Below are 20,694 nucleotides of genomic sequence, written 5' to 3'. Positions count from 1 at the left end.
CACACACACACACACACACACACACACACACACACACCTGGGGATCAATGGTTGTGTAAATGAGCGAGTTTTGCAGATGATTCTATTAACACACACACACACACACACACACACACACACACACACCTGGGGATCAATGGTTGTGTAAATGAGTGAGTTTTGCACGTGATTCTATTAACACACACACACACACACACACACACACACACCTGGGGATCAATGGTTGTGTAAATGAGTGAGTTTTGCACATGATTCTATTAACACACACACACACACACACACACACCTGAAGATCAATGGTTGTGTAAATGAGTGAGTTTTGCAGATGATTCTATTAACACACACACACACACACACACACACACACACACACACACACCTGGGGATCAATGGTTGTGTAAATGAGTGAGTTTTGCACATGATTATATTAACACACACACACACACACACACACACTCACACACACACACACACACACACCTGGGGATCAATGGTTGTGTAAATGAGCGAGTTTTGCACATGATTATATTAACACACACACACACACACACACACACACACACCTGGGGATCAATGGTTGTGTAAATGAGCGAGTTTTGCACATGATTCTAGTAACACACACACACACACACACACACACACACACACACACACACACACCTGGGGATCAATGGTTGTGTAAATGAGCGAGTTTTGCACATGATTCTAGTAACACACACACACACACACACACACACACACACACACACACACACCTGGGGATCAATGGTTGTGTAAATGAGCGAGTTTTGCACATGATTCTATTAACACACACACACACACACACACACACACACACACACACCTTGGGATCAATGGTTGTGTAAATGAGCGAGTTTTGCTCATGATTCTATTAACACATTCCCTCCAAAAAACACACGCCATGCAAAACGTAATGATTTTTTGCAATTTTGAGTCCTAATAATTACCATGGACAAAATTTGGGCGTGTGGAGAAGATGGAGAGAGAGAGACTGACGAGGAGAGTATATATGAGTGAGGTGGAGGGGGAGAGAGGGAGGGGAGGGCCAAGGATGAGATGGAGGGATGGAGTGGAGAGGTATATAAGAGAGGGGGATGTGAATTGGGAGCGGGGCAGTGAAATGGCGGGGGACAGGGCGACGTGGAGGCGATTTGTTTGTTGCTACCCCGAACGGGATTGTGGCATCTGGCAATAGATAGATAGATAGATAGAAGGGGGGAATCGGGGGGACACTTAACCCTGCCAAAAAAAACCTGATTATTTCCGAACGTTGTTACTCCTCAACCTGCCCTAGGGTGGGAAAGGAGGTCTGGATGATGATCTATCTATCTATCTATTGCCAGACGCCTCAATCCCGTTCGGGGTGGCCACAAACAAATCGCCTCCATGTCGCCCTGTCCCCCGCCATTTCACCGCCCCGCTCCCAACTCACCCCCCTCTCTCATATACTGTACCTCTCCACCCCATCCCTCGGCCTCCCCCTCCCTCTTCCCCCCTCCACCTCACTCACATACACTCTCTTCGTCAGTCTTTCACCCTCCATCCTCTCCACATGGCCAAACCACCTCAGTGTGTTCCTCCTAACGCTGGATGGTGATGATGGCAGAAAATCCATGTGAAGAAATTTCAATGTCAGCCATGAGGAAGTCAGAGGAGGGAAGTGATGGAGGAACGGCACTGTAATCGTCTGAGGTGGAATTAGAGGAGAAAGTCTGAGCGAAGAGATCTGCTTTGTCAGTAGAAGAAACAGCTACAGAGCCATCGGTGGGGAAGGGGGTCCAGATGATGATGATGATAATGATGCTGTAGGGTGGGAAAGGGGGTCCAGATGATGATGATGATAATTACAGGCTGCCTCATAAGTCACAGAACTTCAGCTATATTTCAGAGCTACATGTGCGGTAAGATGGGCCGCACTTCTGGCTGTACATCGCTTGACCAATCCCACACCACATCACAGAATTTCCTTGTATCCATTCAGCATTGCCTCCTGTCACTCCTATAGCTCTTTTTTTCCTCTATGTAGTTCGCATAAATCCCACGACCCACGCTACTTCCGCCATCCATCGTACTCTCGCCATCCGCCCTTCCGAGAAATGTCAATCCTGTGGCCCTGCAAGCTACTAACTTCCCTTGCTATCGATTGCTGAAGTTTTATGTCTAATTGAAGGGCTGCAAATGATAAACTTTCATGCTTCACCTTCCCCCCTCACCTCCAGACTAACCATCCAGTCCTTCATGTCTGCAACAGATCAACTCTGGAACTGTCTTCTTGTGTAACTATCTTCCTCTGTCTGTATTTCCCTCTGTCTTCCACTGTCTGTACTTCCTTATGTCTTCAGACCTCTATGTTTCGCTCTGCCTATGACCTCCAGTCTTTTAATATTTTAGTTATTATTATTGTTGTTTTTCATGATGGAATTATATTTTTTAATTACTATTATTATTTTTTAAATTGTTTTAAATATTTTCAAACTGATTTTATTACACATTGCTTTTTTTTAATGTCATCATTATTATTATTAGGAGTAGTGAGTTAATGATCACTATTTTTTAACTCGGTATTTTATTTACTATTATTATCAGTATTATTGATTGGTAGGTGGTGGCGACCATCATCCACTCACTTGATGTAGTGCTGCCTACTTCTTCCTTAGCCTTTACCATTCTTTTTCTGTGCCTGCCCTCCTCTCTTCCTATTTCTCCCATCTTTCCTGTCACTTCTTATTGCTTTTCTTTCCCTTACAGGTGGCTTTACATCGAGTGACAAGCCAAATGGTTTCATGTAAGCCAAGAAACCATTTACAACGCTGGGTGGTAACCATATAACCAAATCATACGTGCTCCCTACGTGTCAACAAGTGGGTTGGTGGAGGGTTAGTGCCCCTCCCCATAAAACAAATAACTCAAAGTCAAATGACCACCCCTTACAGGATTATGGCGTCTGGCAATAGATAGATAGATAGATCAGGATTATTTTAATTTTGTACTACCAACATCAGTAGTGTGTTTGTATTGCCATTATGTTCTTTCCATATGAGGGAGGGGGGAGTGAGCTGGGGGGAGGCCAGTCAGATGGTGGGTGACAGAGCGACTTGGAGGCGTTTTGTCTGCGGCCACCCTTTGCGGGATTAGGACGTCGGACTATAGATAGATAAATAGATAGATCAGTCCTATATTTTCTCCTCCGTTTTGGGCTGCACACACTCTCTGAAGATTCTGTGTAGCTCGGATGTTAGAGGAAGTGTGTATTCAAACTGTTGCCTGTCTCGCCCTCCCACGCAACATATACGGCTGTGTTTAATTCCATACCTTTTTATCTCTTCCTTCTAGAGATAAAATTGTAATACTAATACTATTATCTCTACCACATCTTCTTTCCTCCGTTCCAGATATAAAGACACACTACTGCCGTTAATTCCAGACCTGTATCTTCTCTCTCTCTCTCTCTCCCTCTCCCTCTCTCAGATATATATACACTGCTGCCATTAACACCAGTAAGTTTATCGCTCCCTATATCTTTCTTTTTTTCTTTCCCTTCATCTGTTAATTCCATATCATTTTATTTCTCCCTTCCATAGGTACAAAAAAACCACTGCTACTCTTAATATAATTCCTTCCCCCCCCCCACACTCCCTCCTAATTTCTCTTTCTTTCTCTCCCTTCTTCAGCAAAAGTGGGTTTCAATGCCTGCGTCTGTACCGCCGGGACCAGCACGTCATCCAGGTGCAGGGCGGGGAGCTGGCGTTCAACCCGGAGGAGGCCTGTTCCGCCCACTACTGGAACCCCGCCACCGCCAACCTCACCACCCTCGTCTCAGCGGGCGGCCGGTCCAGCTCGTGTGGTCCGTACGGTCACTACAAGGCACACGGCAGCCCAGGGTAAGGGACTGGTCGGGTTGTGTTGGTCTGAGTGTAATTGGTAGAGTTGTGGTGAGTGTAATTGGTGGGGTTTGGAGGAGGAGGAAGACAGCTGTGGGAGAGAGGAAGAAGAGTGTTTGAGAGAGGAGGGGAAAGACAGCTGTGTGAGAGGAGGAAGAAGAAATGTGTGGCAGGGGGAAGAGGAGGACAGTTGTGGGAGAGAGGAGGAAGAGGAAGACAGTTGTGCGAGAGAGGAGGAAGACCACTGTGTGAGAGAGGAGGAGGAAAACAGATGTCAGAGGAGGAAGAGGGAGACAGATGTGTGAGAGAGGAAGAAGAAAAAGACAGATGTGAGAGAGAGAAAGAAAAAGAAAACAGGTGTGTGAAAGTAGAAAGAGAAAGACAGATGTGTAAGTACAGGAGGAAAAAGAGAGATGTGAGAGAGAAGAAAGAAGAATACAAATGTGTGAGAAGATAGAGAGGAGGCGTGAGAGAGAGAGGAGGAGGAGGAGGAGGAAGAGAGTGATTTTTGCATATGCACATTCCTCTCAGTATTGATTTTCATGTGCAAAAAAAACAGATGCATATGACACCTAGCATTGTATAGGTAAAAAATGATAATAATAAATGAGAGAGGATAGTAATGATGATGATGATGGTGATGGTGATGCATATGATATCTAGCATTGTGTTGATAGAAATTAATAAACAGAAGATGATGATGGTGGTGATGATGATAGTGGTGGTGGTGGTGATGGTGATGGGTGACGTATTGTTTTTCTCGTACCACAGCAACGGCCGAGGTGGTGAGGGTGACGGGTGCTCCTCCGTGACGGGGCGGACCTACACCCACGTCACTGTGGGCTGCAGCAGCGACGAGGGCAACATCCTGAAGCTGGATGTGGCGTGTCCGGAGAAGAGCGTGCTAAGTGAGTAACACCCCGTGATTCGTTGCTCACTGGGATGTTATTTCTACTGAGTAACACCCCATGATTTATTGCTCACTGGGATGTTATTTCTACTGAGTAACACCCCATGATTTGTTGCCCACTGGGATGTTATTTCTACTGAGTAACACCCCATGATTTATTGCCCACTGGGATGTTATTTCTACTGAGTAACACCCCGTGATTCGTTGCTCACTGGGATGTTATTTCTACTGAGTAACACCCCGTGATTTATTGGTCACTGGGATGTTATTTCTACTGAGTAACACCCCGTGATTTATTGGTCACTGGGATGTTATTTCTACTGAGTAACACCCCGTGATTTGTTGGTCACTGGGATGTTATTTCTACTGAGTAACACCCCGTGATTTATTGCTCACTGGGATGGTATTTCTACTGAGTAACACCCCATGATTTATTGCTCACTGGGATGGTATTTCTACTGAGTAACACCCCATGATTTATTGCTCACTGGGATGGTATTTCTACTGAGTAACACCCCATGATTTGTTGGTCACTCTGCTCTGTTTTGTTTTTTTTACAGTATATAATAGCCTCAGCATTTGTCTCTCTCAGCTTGTTATCTTGTTATTTATATTCTTTCATTTTTTTTTGGTCTGCTTGCTTTCACCTCCTTTTTTTGTCTGCTTTCATTTTTTGGTCTGCTTGCTTTCAGCCTTTATTGCCTGCTTTCATTTTGTGTGTGTGTGCTTGCTTTGATCTTGTTTTTTTTGTTTTTTTTTTGGATCTGCTTTCAGTTTGTCTGCTTGCTTTGTTTTTTCTTTTGTCTGCTTGCTTTCAACTTTTTCTTGTCTGCTTGCTTTCATTTTTGTTTTTCTACTCGCTTTCAGCCTTTTTTTTCTGCTTGCTTTTAGCTTTATTTGGTCTGCTTTCATTTTTTTTTTTTTGTCTGCTTGCATTCAGGATTTTTGTCTTTCATTTTTTGTATCTGCTTGCATTCAGGATTTTTGTCTGCATTCATTTTTTTTGTGTGTGTGCTTGCTTTCAGCTTTTTTTTTGTCTGCTTGCATTTTTTTTTTTTTTTTTGTCTGCTTGCATTTTTTTTTTTGTCTGCTTGCATTTTTTTTTTTTTGTCTGCTTGCATTTTTTTTTTGTCTGCTTGCATTGTTTTTTTCTTTTTTTTGTCTGCTTGCATTTTTTTTTTTTTTTTGTCTGCTTGCATTGTTTTTTTTGTCTGCTTGCTTTTTTTTTGTCTGCTTGCATTTTTTTTGTCTGCTTGCATTTTTTTTGTCTGCTTGCATTTTTTTTGTCTGCTTGCATTGTTTTATTTTTTTGTCTGCTTGCTTTTTTTTGTCTGCTTGCATTGTTTTTTTTTGTCTGCTTGCATTGTTTTTTTTCTTGTCTGCTTGCATTGTTTTTTTGTTTTTTTTTGTCTGCTTGCATTGTTTTTTTTTTGTGTTTTTTTTTGTCTGCTTGCTTTTTTTTTATATATATTCCCTGGCTGTTGTCATTCTCTTTTTCTGTCTGCTTGTCACCCGGTTATATACCAGTCTGCATCCTGTCAGTCTTGTTTCTCTGCTTCTGCCGGTTGTTTCTCTGTTACAAATTCTGTTAACCTTTGTCTCGCCTCTTTTTCTCTGCCTTAACCTGTGGTCACATTTTTTTCCCTGCACTCTCAGCCTTTGTTTCTTTCTTTTTTACTCTATTTATGCTCTCTCACTCTTTATCTCTGTGTCTCTTTCATTCTATCTACTCTCTTTATTTATGCTCTCTCACTCTTTATCTCTGTGTCTGTTTCATTCTCTCTCTACTCTCTCTCTCTCTCTCTTTTTTTATGCTCTCTCAATCTTTATCTCTCTCTTTCATTCTCCCTGTTGTCTCTCTCTCTCTCTCTCTTTTTTTTTTTAATCTCTCTTGGCCTATATCTCTGTCTCTCTCATTCTCTCTTCTCTCTCTCTTTTTTTATTTATGCTCTCTCAGTCTTTATCTCTGTGTCTCTCTTTCTCTCTACTCTCTTTTTTTTTTTCCTTATGCTTTCTCACTCTTATCTCTGTGTCTCTCTGTTTCATTCTCTCTCTCTCTTTTTTTATTTATGCTCTCTCTCTCTCTCTCTCTCTCTCTCTCTCTCTCTCTCTCTCTCTCTCTTATTTATGGTCTTTCTCTCTTTCATTCTCCTCTACTCTCTTTATTTATGCTCTCTCAGTCTTTATCTCTGTGTCTGTTTAATTCTCTCTACTCTCTCTCTCTCTCTCTCTCTCTCTCTCTGCTTTTCTTTGCTATATATTGCCTCATTGTCTCTGCTCACCCATTTTCTTTGTCTGCCTGTTGTCTTTAGATAGATAGATAGATACATATATTCATTCAGCATTTGTCTCTCTCTCTTCTCTATCTCTTCCTGTTCTGTATTTCTTTTCTCTGTCTCTGCGTGTTGTCTTTTTCTAGAGAGAGAGAGAGAGAGAGAGGCCTGAGGATGAAGTCTTTCTGAACATGACAGGTGGTAAATCTTCCTTCTTTGAGGCGTATTTCTTAATCTCTCTCTCTCTCTCCTCTCCTCTCCTCTCTTCTCTCTCCCTCTCTCTCTCTCTCTCTCTCTCTCTCTCTCTCTCTCTCTCTCTCTCTCTCCTCTCCTCTCCTCTCCTCTCCTCTTCTCTCTCCCTCTCTCTCTTTTCTCTCCTCTCTCCCTCCCACACTTTCCCCTTCGTCTCATTCTGCTTCCTTAATTCTCCTTCTCTTTACTTTCCCCTCCCTTCCTCCCTTTCCATCTCTCATTCTCCTTCCTCTATTCTCCATCCTCTCTCTCTACCTTCCTCTTTCCTCCCTTTCATCTCCCTCCTTCTCTCCCTGATGTGGTGGAGAGGGGGGCCTTCATGGGGTGGCCCTGATATATCCAGCCAGTGGAGTTGCCAGGTACTGTATATAAAGAATCCCTCACTCCTTCCCTGTCCTCAGAAGGAAGTTTGTTGCACTTCAGGAGAGCAACAACTTCAGCCTGAAGTCCACTGAGTGTGCCTTTAGATGAACCTGGCTGACTACTACTACTACTACTTCTACTACTCTTACTACTGTTTTACTACCACCTCTACCACTACTACTGCAGTACTTTCTCTCAGTTCCCTTCAGCCTCACCTGATCCATCATCTGCTTGTCTCTCTCTCAGAACATCACGGCAGCAGCCAGTGGGAAGCAGAGGGAATGTCACTTGTTATATTCCTAATTTTATAACCAGATTCAGCCTAGACTCACCTAAACTTTACCTAATCACACTCTGTTTTATTTCTTTGCCAGAGTATCACTGCAACGGGCGGTGGGAGGCGGAGGGCGTCACGTACGTCGTTGCGTCGCCGATGTCACGTGCGTCGGCGGGCCCCAGACGCGTGTGTTTCACGTACACGCCCGTGCCCCCTCACCCCTCGTACTCACACACGCACACCATCACAGCCAGGCATGATGTGTGTGAGGCATCCCCGCGCGACGCACACATCGCCATCAACGTCACACTGGAAGGTAGGCAGGATTGATGTTACAGGAATGATATTACAGGAATGATTTTACAGGAATGATCTGCCTATGGGTGACTTTATTCTTCCTCCTCTGTCTTTCTTTCTTTCATTCTTTCCTGTTCCTTCTGTCTGTGGGTGACTCTACACTGAGTGGGTGGTAACCATAACACCAAATAATGGCACCCGGTGGTTAGTGGGTAATTATGGCGCTCCAGTCGGATTGTGCCTGTGTAGGTTTATATCCAAGGGGTGGTTGGGGTTTATTGCTTACGTATTGCCACTCAGGGATGAATGAGGCTGGTCACTCTCATCTTAAATGTCAGGACCAACTTGCCTAGCCCCGGGCTCCTACGCTCCTCGTAGGTCAACATGGGTTCGGATGATGGATGGAATGATACTACAAGAATATTACAGGATTGATAGTACAGTATTCTCCTCCCTGTATGTGATACGTAGATAGTAAAGCCTGTGAGGTACATGTGGGATTATATGAGAGTCCTGTAATATTTCCAGTTTGAAAAGCCAAGCCAGAGGTGAAAAAATTATCGTGATAGCAAGATAACACAATTGTCAGGAACAACAACATCAATGACTATCCCAGGCTTCACTATACTCCTTTCAATTTAACTTGGCCCAGATTTTCATCCTTTTCCAGCCTATTTCACGTAGCCTATTGATGCAGAAGACAGTGCTCTGGCTCTACATCCCTTCCATAGCACTTCTTCATGACTAGCATAATATTCTAATGCTACTCTGCTGTTAGAACTCAGCATGAAGGATGGAGGGTAGCAATTTTAGGCCAAGTTAGAGTGAGGAGAGTATAGAACTGTATATTTCTGTGGAGTGAAAAAAGATGCATATTCGTCAGAAGCAAGGAGAAAATGCGAAATGTTAATGGTAATTCTCTCTCTCTCTCTCTCTCTCTCTCTCTCTCTCTCTCTCTCTCTCTCTCTCTCTCTCTCTCTCTCTCTCTCTCTCCCTCTCTCTCTGCTTCGTGTAACGGCCTAATCTTACGCAAAAATAAAAGGGAGATTCGGTAACTTGCTTCCGAATTTTTAAACCGGCCACGCAGATCACGAGAGTTAAGTGCCTGTGATAATAATTCAGCTGGTGACACAGGAGGCAAAATGGGCGAGGTTGTGCCAGCTGTGTGTGTGTGTGTGTGTGTGTGTGTGTGTGTTTAATGCAAGGGTGAAGGAACCAAAAGCCATACACAGTTTATCATACACTTTTTACCATACACTCTGTTTATCATACACTTTTTACCATACACTTTCTGTTTGCCATACACTTTTTACCATACACTCTTTACCATACACTGTTTGCCATACATACTGTTTACCATACACTTTGCCATACATACTGTTTACCATACACTGTTTACCATACACTTTCTGTTTACCATTCACTCTGTTTACCATACACTCTTTATCATACAATCTGTTTACCATACACACTGTTTATCATACACTCTTTACCATACAAACTGTTTATCATACACTGTTTGCCATGCACTCTTTACCATACACACTCTTTACTATACACACTTCCATACCCTGTGTTGTTGTTGTTGCCTATCCCTGGTCCCTTTGGCTTAGCAGACCCATCAACCACAGGTAAACTGATATAGAGGGAAAGTCCAGTCTGGTTAATTATAAAGCTCTTGGGCAACAAAAACATGACTGTATTGGAGACTAACTAGGAGAGTGTGTGTGTGTGTGAAGTGCAAGGGGAGAGAGGGAGGAGGACACGGAGGAGGAGATGGAGGGATGGATTAGAGAGGTATATGAGAGAGGGAGGGGTGTAAGTTGAGGGGAAGGTAGGAAAATGACATGGGACAGGGTGATGTGGAGGTGATTTGTTTGTGGCCACCCCTTATGGGATTAAGGTGTCTGGCCATAGATAGATAGATAGTATTGATGTATGTTCCTTAGATAGATAATATTGATATTTTTTTTAAATAGAATTAATGATGTTTTTTTATAGTATTAATGATATATATATTTTTTTATTATTAGTTATGTATTTTTTTAATATTAATGGTATATATATTTTTTTGTTTTTATTTTCATATATATTTTTTAGTACTTATGATGTCTGTTTTTTTGGTAGATATTATTAATGATGTATATATATATTTTTTATTTTTATTTTAATTATTTTTTTAGTATTAATGATTTATATTTTTCATGTATATATTTTAATGTTTTAATTTTTATTTATTTATTGATTTTTTTAGTATTAATGGTGTATATTTTTTTATGCTTTTATTTTTATGTAATACTGTATATATTGATTTTTTAGTATTAATGGTGTATATATTTTTATGTTTTTATGTAAGTAATCACTCCAATATCCGACGTAATAGAGCCATAGGTAGGTCCGGATAGTGGTTCTGTCCGGATATTGGTTCTGTCCGGATATTGGTTCTGTCCGGATATTGGTTCTGTCCGGATATTGGTTCTGTCCGGATATTGGGCCCCAGCTTATGGACTTGTACTTACGGACCCTAACTCAGAGAAACACCTATACAACTCGCTCTGGACATGCATAGCACCTATTTAACACCCAAATCACACCAATAAGGCACATAAATGACTGAAATAAATGCAATAGACACATAAAATGAGGGTTTAGATGTAGGTTCATACATTAATAAACATTCTGGTGACTGGCTCCTGGACTGGTACTTATGGACCCTAACCTAGCCTGACTCAGAAAAACACCTTCCTACTGCACATGCCTAGCTCCTAGCACCCTATTCACACCAATAAAGGACATTAAAGAGTGAAATGAGGTAAGTATAGTATGGAAAAAAGTACAGTATGAAACATTCTTATGTTCGGATAGTGGGGATGTTCGGATATTGGGCGTCCGGATATTAGAGTGATTACTGTATATACTGTATTTATTTTTTAGTATTAATGGTGTATATATATTTTTTTAGTGTTAATGATGTGTGTTTCTTCCTCCCCCCCAGGTCAGTGTGTACAAGCGCCAGGCAGCAGTACCAGCCAGAGTAGTGGCGGCCGCACCCCGCCACTCCTGGCACTAACACTCCCACTATTACTATCCCTATCCTCCCTATCCCTACCCTCCCTCATACTGACCCTCACCCTAGCAATCCTACTCCATCCCTCCCTCCCTGTCTCCTCATCCCTACTAATCTCCCTTCCTTTCCTCCTCCCTCAGTCAAATCTCTCCATTCCCTCCATCCTCCTAGCATTATCCCTAGTTGTCTTGCACCCTTCCCTCCCTCTCTCCATTTCCCTCCTCCTCCTCCTTCTCTCCCTGCCATTTCTCCTCCGCTTTCCCCTCCCACGATGGGCCGTGCGGAGAGAAGTTTTGTAGTAACCGGAGAATTTTGACTGAGTGAGAGTGGTTTAGTTAGCGTAGTAAGTGTGTGCGTGTGCGTTGAGCGGCGTAAGTATATATTATACAGAAATAATTGTAGTTTTTAATAGTTTTTGATGAATGTGGGGAATTTTTGCTATATATAATGGTTGGATTTTTTAGGGGGTGATTACAGTGATGATTATTGTGCAAGATTATTATTATTATTATTATTATTATTATTATTATTATTATTATTATTATTACTAGAACTACTACTACTACTACAACTACTATTATTCTTTTTCTTATTGTTCCATGGATTATTGTATATATTACTATTATTTTTATTTTTTATTATTATTGTCATTATTATTTTTATTATTACAATGCATATTTCTTGCTTTGGTCAGTATTTTGAAGGCATATTAGTCCTGTGGATTATTTTTTTATTTCCTTTACTACTAAATAATGAAGCATTAATATATCAAAGTCAGCGTTTTGACTTTAATGGATTTCAAAACTGTTATTTTTATATTATTATTTTCGTATTAACAGTTTAAGTGATAGACACCATCCATGCGTGTTTGTGTGTGCGTGTCTGTTTTGTATATAGCGAGTGAAGACGAACGACGCGAGTAAAACGGATGCGAGGAGGAAGAAGCGGAATTTAAAAGACAATTATGTGATTTTTTGGTAAGGGATTATTATTATTATTATTTTTTTAGTGTTTTTCCCATCAGTTACCCCTTAAAGATTTTCTCCAATTCTCATTTTCTGTTGATTATTCCATTTTCCTCTACATTGTTATTTTTAATTCTGTTTATTATTATTATTTTTGGCTCAAATGATGTTCCTATAGTGTTTGCTGCTCCTTCTCTCAAATTCCCTCATCCTATCTTTAGACTATCTCTTATTTCTCTCTCTCTCTCTCTCTCTCTCTCTCTCCATCTTGTTTTTTCCTCCCTCCTTCCCATTTAATTCTTTTAGATGTATTTTCCTTCTTTCTCTTCCTCCCTTCCCTTCCTTCATTCATTCCCCTTTTCCCTCGTCCCTTTCCTTCTTCTTCCCTTGCTTCCTTCCTTCCCTCTCTCCCTCCCTTCATCTGTCCTTCCTTCCTTCCCTCCCTCTTTCCCTCCTTCCCTCCCTCCCTACCCTCTTCCTTCCTTCCTTCCCTCTCTCCCTACCCTCTTCCTTCCTTCCTTCCTTCCCTCTCTCCCTAATACCCTCTTCCTTCCTTCCTTCCTTCCCCCTCTCCCTACCCTCTTCCTTCCTTCCTTCCCTCCCTTCCTTCCCTCCTTCCTTCCTTCATGCACTCCATTCATTGTGATTATAATTACTTATGTTTAAGCAATTGTGATATTTTAATAAGGTATTTAAGAAGGCTAGTCGGGGAATTTTTTGTAAATAAATATTTTTAAGAGAGAGAGAGTGAGTGAGTGACTTAGAATTTAGAGAAAGCACTTAAAATGTGAGAAAATAGAGCAAATGAGTGAGTGAGTGTGTGGATGTGAGAGAGAGAGTGAAGGATACAATATACTTTTACTGGGTGAATAATCCTGCCTTGTTAAATATATATATATAATCTTCTGCTCACAGTAAGTTTAAAAAAAAGCCTTAGAGTAGATAGAGAAAGGAAGACAAAGTGAGAGAGAATAACCCACTTAAATCACCGTGTCTTTTTATATACAGAGAGAGAGAGAGAGAACGGAAAAACGACTTTGAAAAATGTCCCCTCACGTGTAGATGGGAGAGCTTTTTTGTAAATATCAATAATTATATCTGTAAGTAAATATATCTACTGTTTTTTCTGAATATATGGAGAGGAAAGATAAGGGTTTAAAACACTTATATATGATTTTCCGAAACCGTTTTTTTTTCCTGGTTTTTCGGCCTGACGTGCCTCTAGGAAGTCGTGTGTTCGGGTTTTGCTTACTTCGTCCGTTTGTTGTCTGGCTTTGGATTTGGCTTCGCTTTTTAGTTTTAAATTTTGAGCGTTTTTGTGCGTTTTTTCCGGCTCTTTCGACGCTAAACTTCATTGATGTATATTTTTTTGGTCGTCATATCTTTAATTCAATTCATATATTTTTATATTTTTGAATTTTCGCATGTGGTGCATTTTTTCCAGCTTTTTCAGTGTTAAACTAAACCTGATCTATAGTTTTTTGGTTGTCATATCTTTAATTCAATTCATATTCGTTTATTTTTGAATTTTTGCTTTTGGTGCATTTTTTCCTGCTTTTTTGCATATTAAACTAAACAAGATTGATATATAAATTTTTTTTGTGGCTGCATCTTTTCAATTTGGGTTCATACTTTTGTGGAGTCTGGTGTACTAAATGATCTAATCCTAATTTGAAATGGAAGAACTTAAAAATATCATGAGTAAGTAAATAAGAACAGATTTAAACATTTTGTGTACATTGTTGTCTTTCATGTTCTGTACCGGTTAGTTTCGTTTTTAAAAATTACCTTCAATTTAAGGAATTATTTTCTTTTTTTCAACTTATTATTTGCTTCCACTAATATTTTCGTGTTCAAAGTTGCCATTAACAGTTTCCTCATTTTTTTGTTTTGTCAATATATTCCTGAAGTTAAGCCAAGTTCCTGTATGTCCGGGTTTTATTATATATTTACAGTGTTGTTATGCATATATATTTTTTTGTCATAGAGTTTGTTGTGTAGAAGGACCCTCATATATTATTGTGTACATTTTGGTTTTGAAAGTATTGATGGACTTGTTTGAAGCAGGTGGGGCGGATCCAGAAAGAGAGGGGGGGACAGGGTAAAAAAAAAGGGAGAGAGAGAGAGAGAATCAGTAACATGTTGTAAATTATCTGTTGATGTGTATGAGGGAGGGGGGGGTGAGTTGGGGGGAGGGTAGTCAAATGGTGGGTGGCAGAGTGACTTGGAGGCGTTTTGTCTGCGGCCACCCTTTGCGGGATTAGGGCGTCGTGCTATAGATAGATAGATGTGTATTTTGTTCTTGCTGGAAGTGGGAAAGCAGGGTGTGAAAGGGTGGATGAAGACAGCTGCCAACCCTGTCACTGTACAAGCAGGTCCTGTTGTACGAGTGGGATGGGTTAGTGAAAGATTCCTGGGGTAGCGGAAGCCCATGTAACGGATTGGAGAAAAGGGATCGCGAATCTCTTAAAATGGATTGGGAGAAAAGGATTGCAAAACTTATATAATGGATCAGAATAAAATGGATTGCAAAGCTCTTAAAACTGGGAAAATAGGATCACAACACTTATATAACGGATCAGAATAAAATGGATTGCAAAACTCGTGTAATGGATTTGAAATAAGGATTGCAAAACATACATAACGAATCAGAATATAATGGATTGCAAAACTCATATAATGGATTGCAAAAGAAAAAAAAGGATTGCAAAATGTATATAACAGATCAAAATTAGACAGATTGCAAAAGTCATGGATTGGAGAAATCGGATTGCAAAACTTATATAACGGATTAAAATAGAAATGGATTGCAGAACTCATGTGTGGATTGGAAAAAAACAGATAGCAAAATTCCCAGTGGATCGGAAAAAGGGGATTGTGAAACTATTGAAGTACATAACGTATGGGTAAAATAGGGATTGGTTAACAGACCCTGCCGGCATCACCAAATTCGTGTTTAAATTGGCCATTCTCGTATCATTGGTTTCTTATATATCAGACGCTTGTGTAACTGGACCTGCCTGTATGTGATTTCTTGAGAGTAAGGTGCCGGAGAGAGAGACCTTCATGTGGTGGCACTGATATGACTGGCCGGTGGGTCTGCCTTATTATGGAAACCTCAATGCCCTTCCTATCCCATAAAAGGAGGAGGTTGGAATGTGGAAGGTGAGGGTTGGCCAGCTATATCAGTTCCACCACAAGAAGGTACAAGGAGGAAGGGAGGGAAGGAGGGGGAGGAAGTGAGGGAAGGAAGAAGGGAGAGAGGGAGGGAAGGAAGAAGGGGGAGAAAGAGGGAGGGAGGGAAGGAAGAAGGGCGAGAAGGAGGAAGGGAGGGAAGGAAGCAGGGAGAGGAGGAAGGTAGTAAAGCAATCACAAAAGTCAGGAGGGAGGGGAAGGGGAGGAGAGAGAAGAGGCGGGAGGGGAAGGGGAGGAGAGAGAAGAGGAGGGAGGGGAAGGGGAAGGGGAGGAGAGAGAAGAGGAGGGAGGAAGGGAAGGGAGAGAAAAAAATAATCGTGGGCTGGAAGGGGCTCACATCTGGATCCGCGCCTCTGCCATGGGGTCAAAGGTGTATGTAATTATTTCCCATTAATCATAGTTTATTTTTTATCAATAATTAAGGATGGATAAAGTGTATATTTCCGTTTATTTTTTATGGCAAAGTGCGTGTGGATCAAGTTGTTCATTTTCTATTGATACGTAGGGCTGCGTATGGTGTATAGTTGTGTTTTATTTCGTATCAGTAAGTAGGGTGGTATAGAGGGGGGTGTTTGAAGTGGCTTTGGAGACTCCCTAGCGCATTTTTCATAGTGGTTTATTCTGCGTATTACACCTCAGCGTCCTCTTGTGTTTTATTCATGAAAAATGTCAATAATAACAATAAAAAGAGAAGTGACAATAGAAAAGGAACGAGCGTCAATAAAATAGGAAGAGACAGTTAAAACAAAAAAAAAGTTAGTAAAGAAAGTGCCAATAAAGAGCAATAAAGTGTTTAAAAAAAAAGTTTCAATTAAAAAAAAGAAAGAAAGAGAGAAAACATAGTGGAAAGTTTGGGCTTACTGTTGCACATTTAAATATCTAGTTCTGATTTTATTCATGCAAATTGGATCAGTACTATTTTCTATTATTGTAGCCCCAGGTTCATCTCACCGTCATCCCAGTGGACTGCAGGCTGGAATTTGTCCCTCTCTTTCACTCCACCAGTCCAAATTCCACCAGTCACATTTTTGGGGGGGAGAGGCACAGGGTTGAGAAGGATGTGTAGCCAGGCAGCTCCTTTGCTCATATATATCAGTGCCACCACATGCAGGCTCCCATTGTCATCCCCTGTCACTGTTAAAATTATATCAGTCACCTACAAGAGTGAACTGTAAGTGAGGTGGAGGGAGGGGGAGGCCAAGGATGAGATAGAGGGTGGAGTGGAAAGGTGTAAGAGAGAGGGTGGGTGTGAGCTGGGAGCAGGGTGACATGGAGGCGATTTGTGTGTGGCCACCCCTTACGGTATTAAGGCGTCTGGCAATAGATAGCTAGATAGTCCTACGAGATAATGTTGAGGTGCAGTAAGGCAAAATAAATCACTAAGGAAGATTCACTAGGGACTCTCCATTGCCAGCTCAGAATGCAACCCAAAGTGTCTATTTTTCATCTATTTTTGGCACATATTATTAAAAGCGAACACAAATTATGAGAAAATCAAAATAATCTATAGGTTGTAAAAAAGAAACTCACCCATACCAGTGTTGATAGCTGCCATACTGTTTGTACTGCGCCAGAACTGATCAATCTTGTCACTGTACATTGTATTATTAATGTATTTTTAGCCATTCTGCTGCGTCCCTGGGCCTGACCTCACCAGCGAATTTGAAACCGATTGTAAGTGACCCATTGCGACAAGTGGAGGTGGTGTGAGAGAGACTGGTTAGAGCTAGATTGATTTTCTCTAACATATAAGGCTACCGACTAACTTAAATGAGCTCTGTGTAGACCAAAACAGTAGCGAATATAAATGGGGATGTTAGAGAGAGAGACAGACAGACTGGTTAGAGCTAGACTTATTTTCTCTAACAAATGAGGCTACAGACTCTAAAATGAGCTCTGTGTAGCCCAAAATATTAGGGAAAATTAAAGAGTTCTGGCTCTAACCTGTCTCTCTCTCTCTCAGCCAGCATTTTGAGCAATTGTAGGTGATCCATTACAACAAGTGGAGATGTTGAGTGAGAGAGAGACAGGTTAGAGCTGGATTTCTCTATTTCCTCTAACATTTTGGGTGACACAGACTCGACACTGGGTTCTGTGTTGCCCAAAACATTAGAGAGGATAAAGAATTCGAGCTCTGACCTGTGTGTCTCTATAATCATTATCATTATAATTATTGTCTTAGCCACACCTCTGCATGTAATATCATCAGGTAGAGTAGCCTGGTTATTTTACTCTGTTTTTATTACTACTATTATTGTTATTATTATTATTATTATTATTATTATAGCATGGGTTGGTGGAGGGTTAGTGCCCCTCCCCATGAAACAAATAACTTAAAGTCAAATGGCCACCCCTTATGGGATTATGGCATCTGGCAATAGATAGATAGATAGATTATTGTGGCTACACCCCAGCATGTAGTGTGGTCACCTACTCCTATACATACAAGCACCAGACATCCTTCACTTGAGGTGCAGTGGCGTTATGATAGGAAAAAATCGTAAGCCAGGACAGGAATCGGTATTAAGTTCGTTGGTGAGGTCTGGCCCTGCTTCTCTGCGGCAGAACTTAAACATCGAAGACATAATTTTAGCCTTTTTTGGGAATAATGTTTACAAGAAGCCACAGCCGCGGTTCAGGTGTTTATTCAAATGTTTTTCTGTTAATGTGTCACCGTTTGCTATCACTCTTCTTCTGTAATACTTCCTTCAAAATGAATGCCCCCTGGAGGAGTTATTATTTTTTTTATTATTATTACTAGTTATTATTATTATTATGGTATTATTATTGTAGCTTTATTTATGTGTTTATTTTTTGCTGCCTGATTCACTTCCCTCAAAATTAATGCCCCCTGGAGGAATTATTATTATTATTATTATTACTACTACTCATTTTTGTGGTATTAATTATTCTAGTTTTATTATTTGTGTATTTATTTTTTGCTGTGTGATTATGTATTTATCTTTGGAAAGGCTGCTCACACTGAAGAGGTTTATTAAGTCAAAAGGTAACCATTCCAGTTTGAAGAGTCTGCCTTAAGCCAAATAAAATAGATAGAGAGATAAAATAGATAAAAGATGGAATAGATGACATAATAGATAGAATAGATAGAATGCTCCAAGGTGAGGAAGGAGTCAGTTTGCAATGGAAGTGGTATAGAAGAAGGAGAGAGGAATAAGTTTGCGTTAGAAGTGTTATAGAAAAAAATAAATGTTAGCAAACGGTGATATATAAACAGAACCAAACATTTGAAAATTTTTGAATGGCGGTTGTGGCTGGTGTTGAACATTGACTCTTTTATTTGTACATGGGAACGATGGATGATGGATGGATTGCGTTCTGTTTTTTGTGTACAGTTGAGAGAGAGAGAGAGGAAAGTCCGTCGTCCATTCACTTTCGACGTCTTCTCCCCTGCGTGGCCACTCGACTTAACTCTTCCCTTGTTCGGGGTAGAAATAAAAAGATAATGTTTATATAGAGGAAAATTATTTATCTCAAGAAGAAAATTGAACCACAAGTTAGAATCATAGTCTAGGCTGAGAATCTTGTGTTGTTAGAAATTATATCACACATCTTGGATTATATTCATTTTTCCTCAGCAGTTTCCAGCAATTTTGAGGAAGTTTTGATTATTATTATTATTATTAATTATTATTATTATTATTATTATTATTATTTTATGCAGGGAAGAAGGAACCAAAGGCCAGAAGCCCACAAAATTGCTCCCCCAAGAAGAAATAAAAATGAAACAGAGAGCCCAGTTCAAGATCTGTTCATTTTGAGATGCCTGGACACACACTGCATTTAAAAGACTGGAGGTCATAGGCAGAGGGAAATACTTTGTTTTAGCATTTGGTTTAGCTTTCAGTGCAGAGAAAATATCAGCTGTCATTAACGAGTAAGCATGGCATCGTTTTTTTTTTTTTTTTAAGAATTTTGAAATTGGCTCTGTTATCTTGTTTTTGTTTTTTCTTGGAGGGAGCAATTGTGCGGGCGTCTGGCCTTGGGTTCCTTCTTCCTTGCATAGAAAAAAATATATATGTGTTTGGTAACTGAAGCACATTCCCATAGAGATGTACCGATGTATTAGTATTGGTATCGGTGGTATCGGCCCAGTTTTACAGTATCGGTGTTTTGTGGTATCGGTATCGGTGAATATTTTGGTATCGGTACATCTCTGCATTCCCAGTCCTGTCCATTTCAGTGCATTCGTCCAGGCCGGCATCAACGGGTCTCTCGTGTCCATATTAATCTGTGGTTTTGGATGCAGTTTGTTTATATGCAGTCAACTCCCTCCCCGATGTGCTTATGGCTAAAGTGTTCATGCAGAGAGACTTGTTGGTGGGGCACAAAATTACATGTACTTATTCTCTTCAGTACAAGTAATCTCCAGACCAAGAAAAAATGTAGTAGCATCAAGAATTAATTACAAAAAAATTCATCATTCAGTACAAGTAATCTCCAGACCAAAAAAATGTACAGTAATAGTGTCAGGAATTAAATTACAAAAAATCCCATCATTCAGTACAAGTAATTTCCAGACCCCCCCAAAAATGTAATAGCGTCAGGAATTACATTACAAAAAATCTCATCATTCAGTACAAGTAATCTCCAGACCAAAAAAAAAATGTAATAGCATCAAGAATTAATTACAAAAAAATTCATCATTCAGTACAAGTAATCTCCAGACCAAAACAATGTAATAGTGTCAGGAATTACATTACAAAAAATCTCATCATTCAGAAAGCGTGACATTCTATCTTCATGCCTATTCAGCTCAGCCACAGACTTTATTTTATTGTGGCTGATTATACAAACTTCATTCTGCCTGGGTTTGATGTTCTTAGGCTATAGGGAATCTCCTTGGTTACTAGTAAAAAAAAATCATGGATGCATTTAAGGAAAAGTTAATATATTTAGCGAAGTGATTTTTTTTTTTTTTGGGCAGATTATACCCTTGTACTGAAGAGGTTAACTAGGGATGGGAAAAATTGTATTATTTTTAGAAGTGGAAATAATGGTATCACAGTGAAGGAGTTAACCAGGAATATTGCTGAAAAAGTGAATTATTTTTAAAGGTACAGTGGACAGAAGTGAATGATTTTAAAGGTGCAATGGAAAACAGGTGATTTTGAGAAAGATACCGTAGAAGCGAGTGAGTTTTTAAAAATATACAGTAGGAAAAAAAGTGAG

General features: G+C 40.3%; 1 protein-coding gene across 1 annotated transcript in view; it reads left to right on the top strand.

Moving 5' to 3' along the window:
- Positions 1–17,614, top strand: part of LOC145390753 (uncharacterized) — a 30,743-nt gene extending 13,129 nt beyond the window's left edge. The window contains exons 8-12 of the mRNA XM_080265550.1: positions 3,693–3,902; positions 4,674–4,810; positions 8,075–8,293; positions 11,270–11,337; positions 17,579–17,614. Of these exons, the coding sequence (XP_080121676.1) occupies positions 3,693–3,902; positions 4,674–4,810; positions 8,075–8,293; positions 11,270–11,337; positions 17,579–17,614 (670 nt within the window). The remainder of the gene's footprint in view (positions 1–3,692; positions 3,903–4,673; positions 4,811–8,074; positions 8,294–11,269; positions 11,338–17,578) is intronic.
- The last annotated feature ends 3,080 nt before the right edge of the window (positions 17,615–20,694 follow it).

Source organism: Coenobita brevimanus, chromosome 15 (assembly GCF_032717465.1).
Source record: "Coenobita brevimanus isolate Jiangsu-jjx chromosome 15, ASM3271746v2, whole genome shotgun sequence".
In the NCBI taxonomy this organism is placed as follows: Eukaryota; Metazoa; Arthropoda; class Malacostraca; order Decapoda; family Coenobitidae; genus Coenobita; species Coenobita brevimanus.
This window is presented reverse-complemented; position numbering and strand designations above follow the sequence as displayed.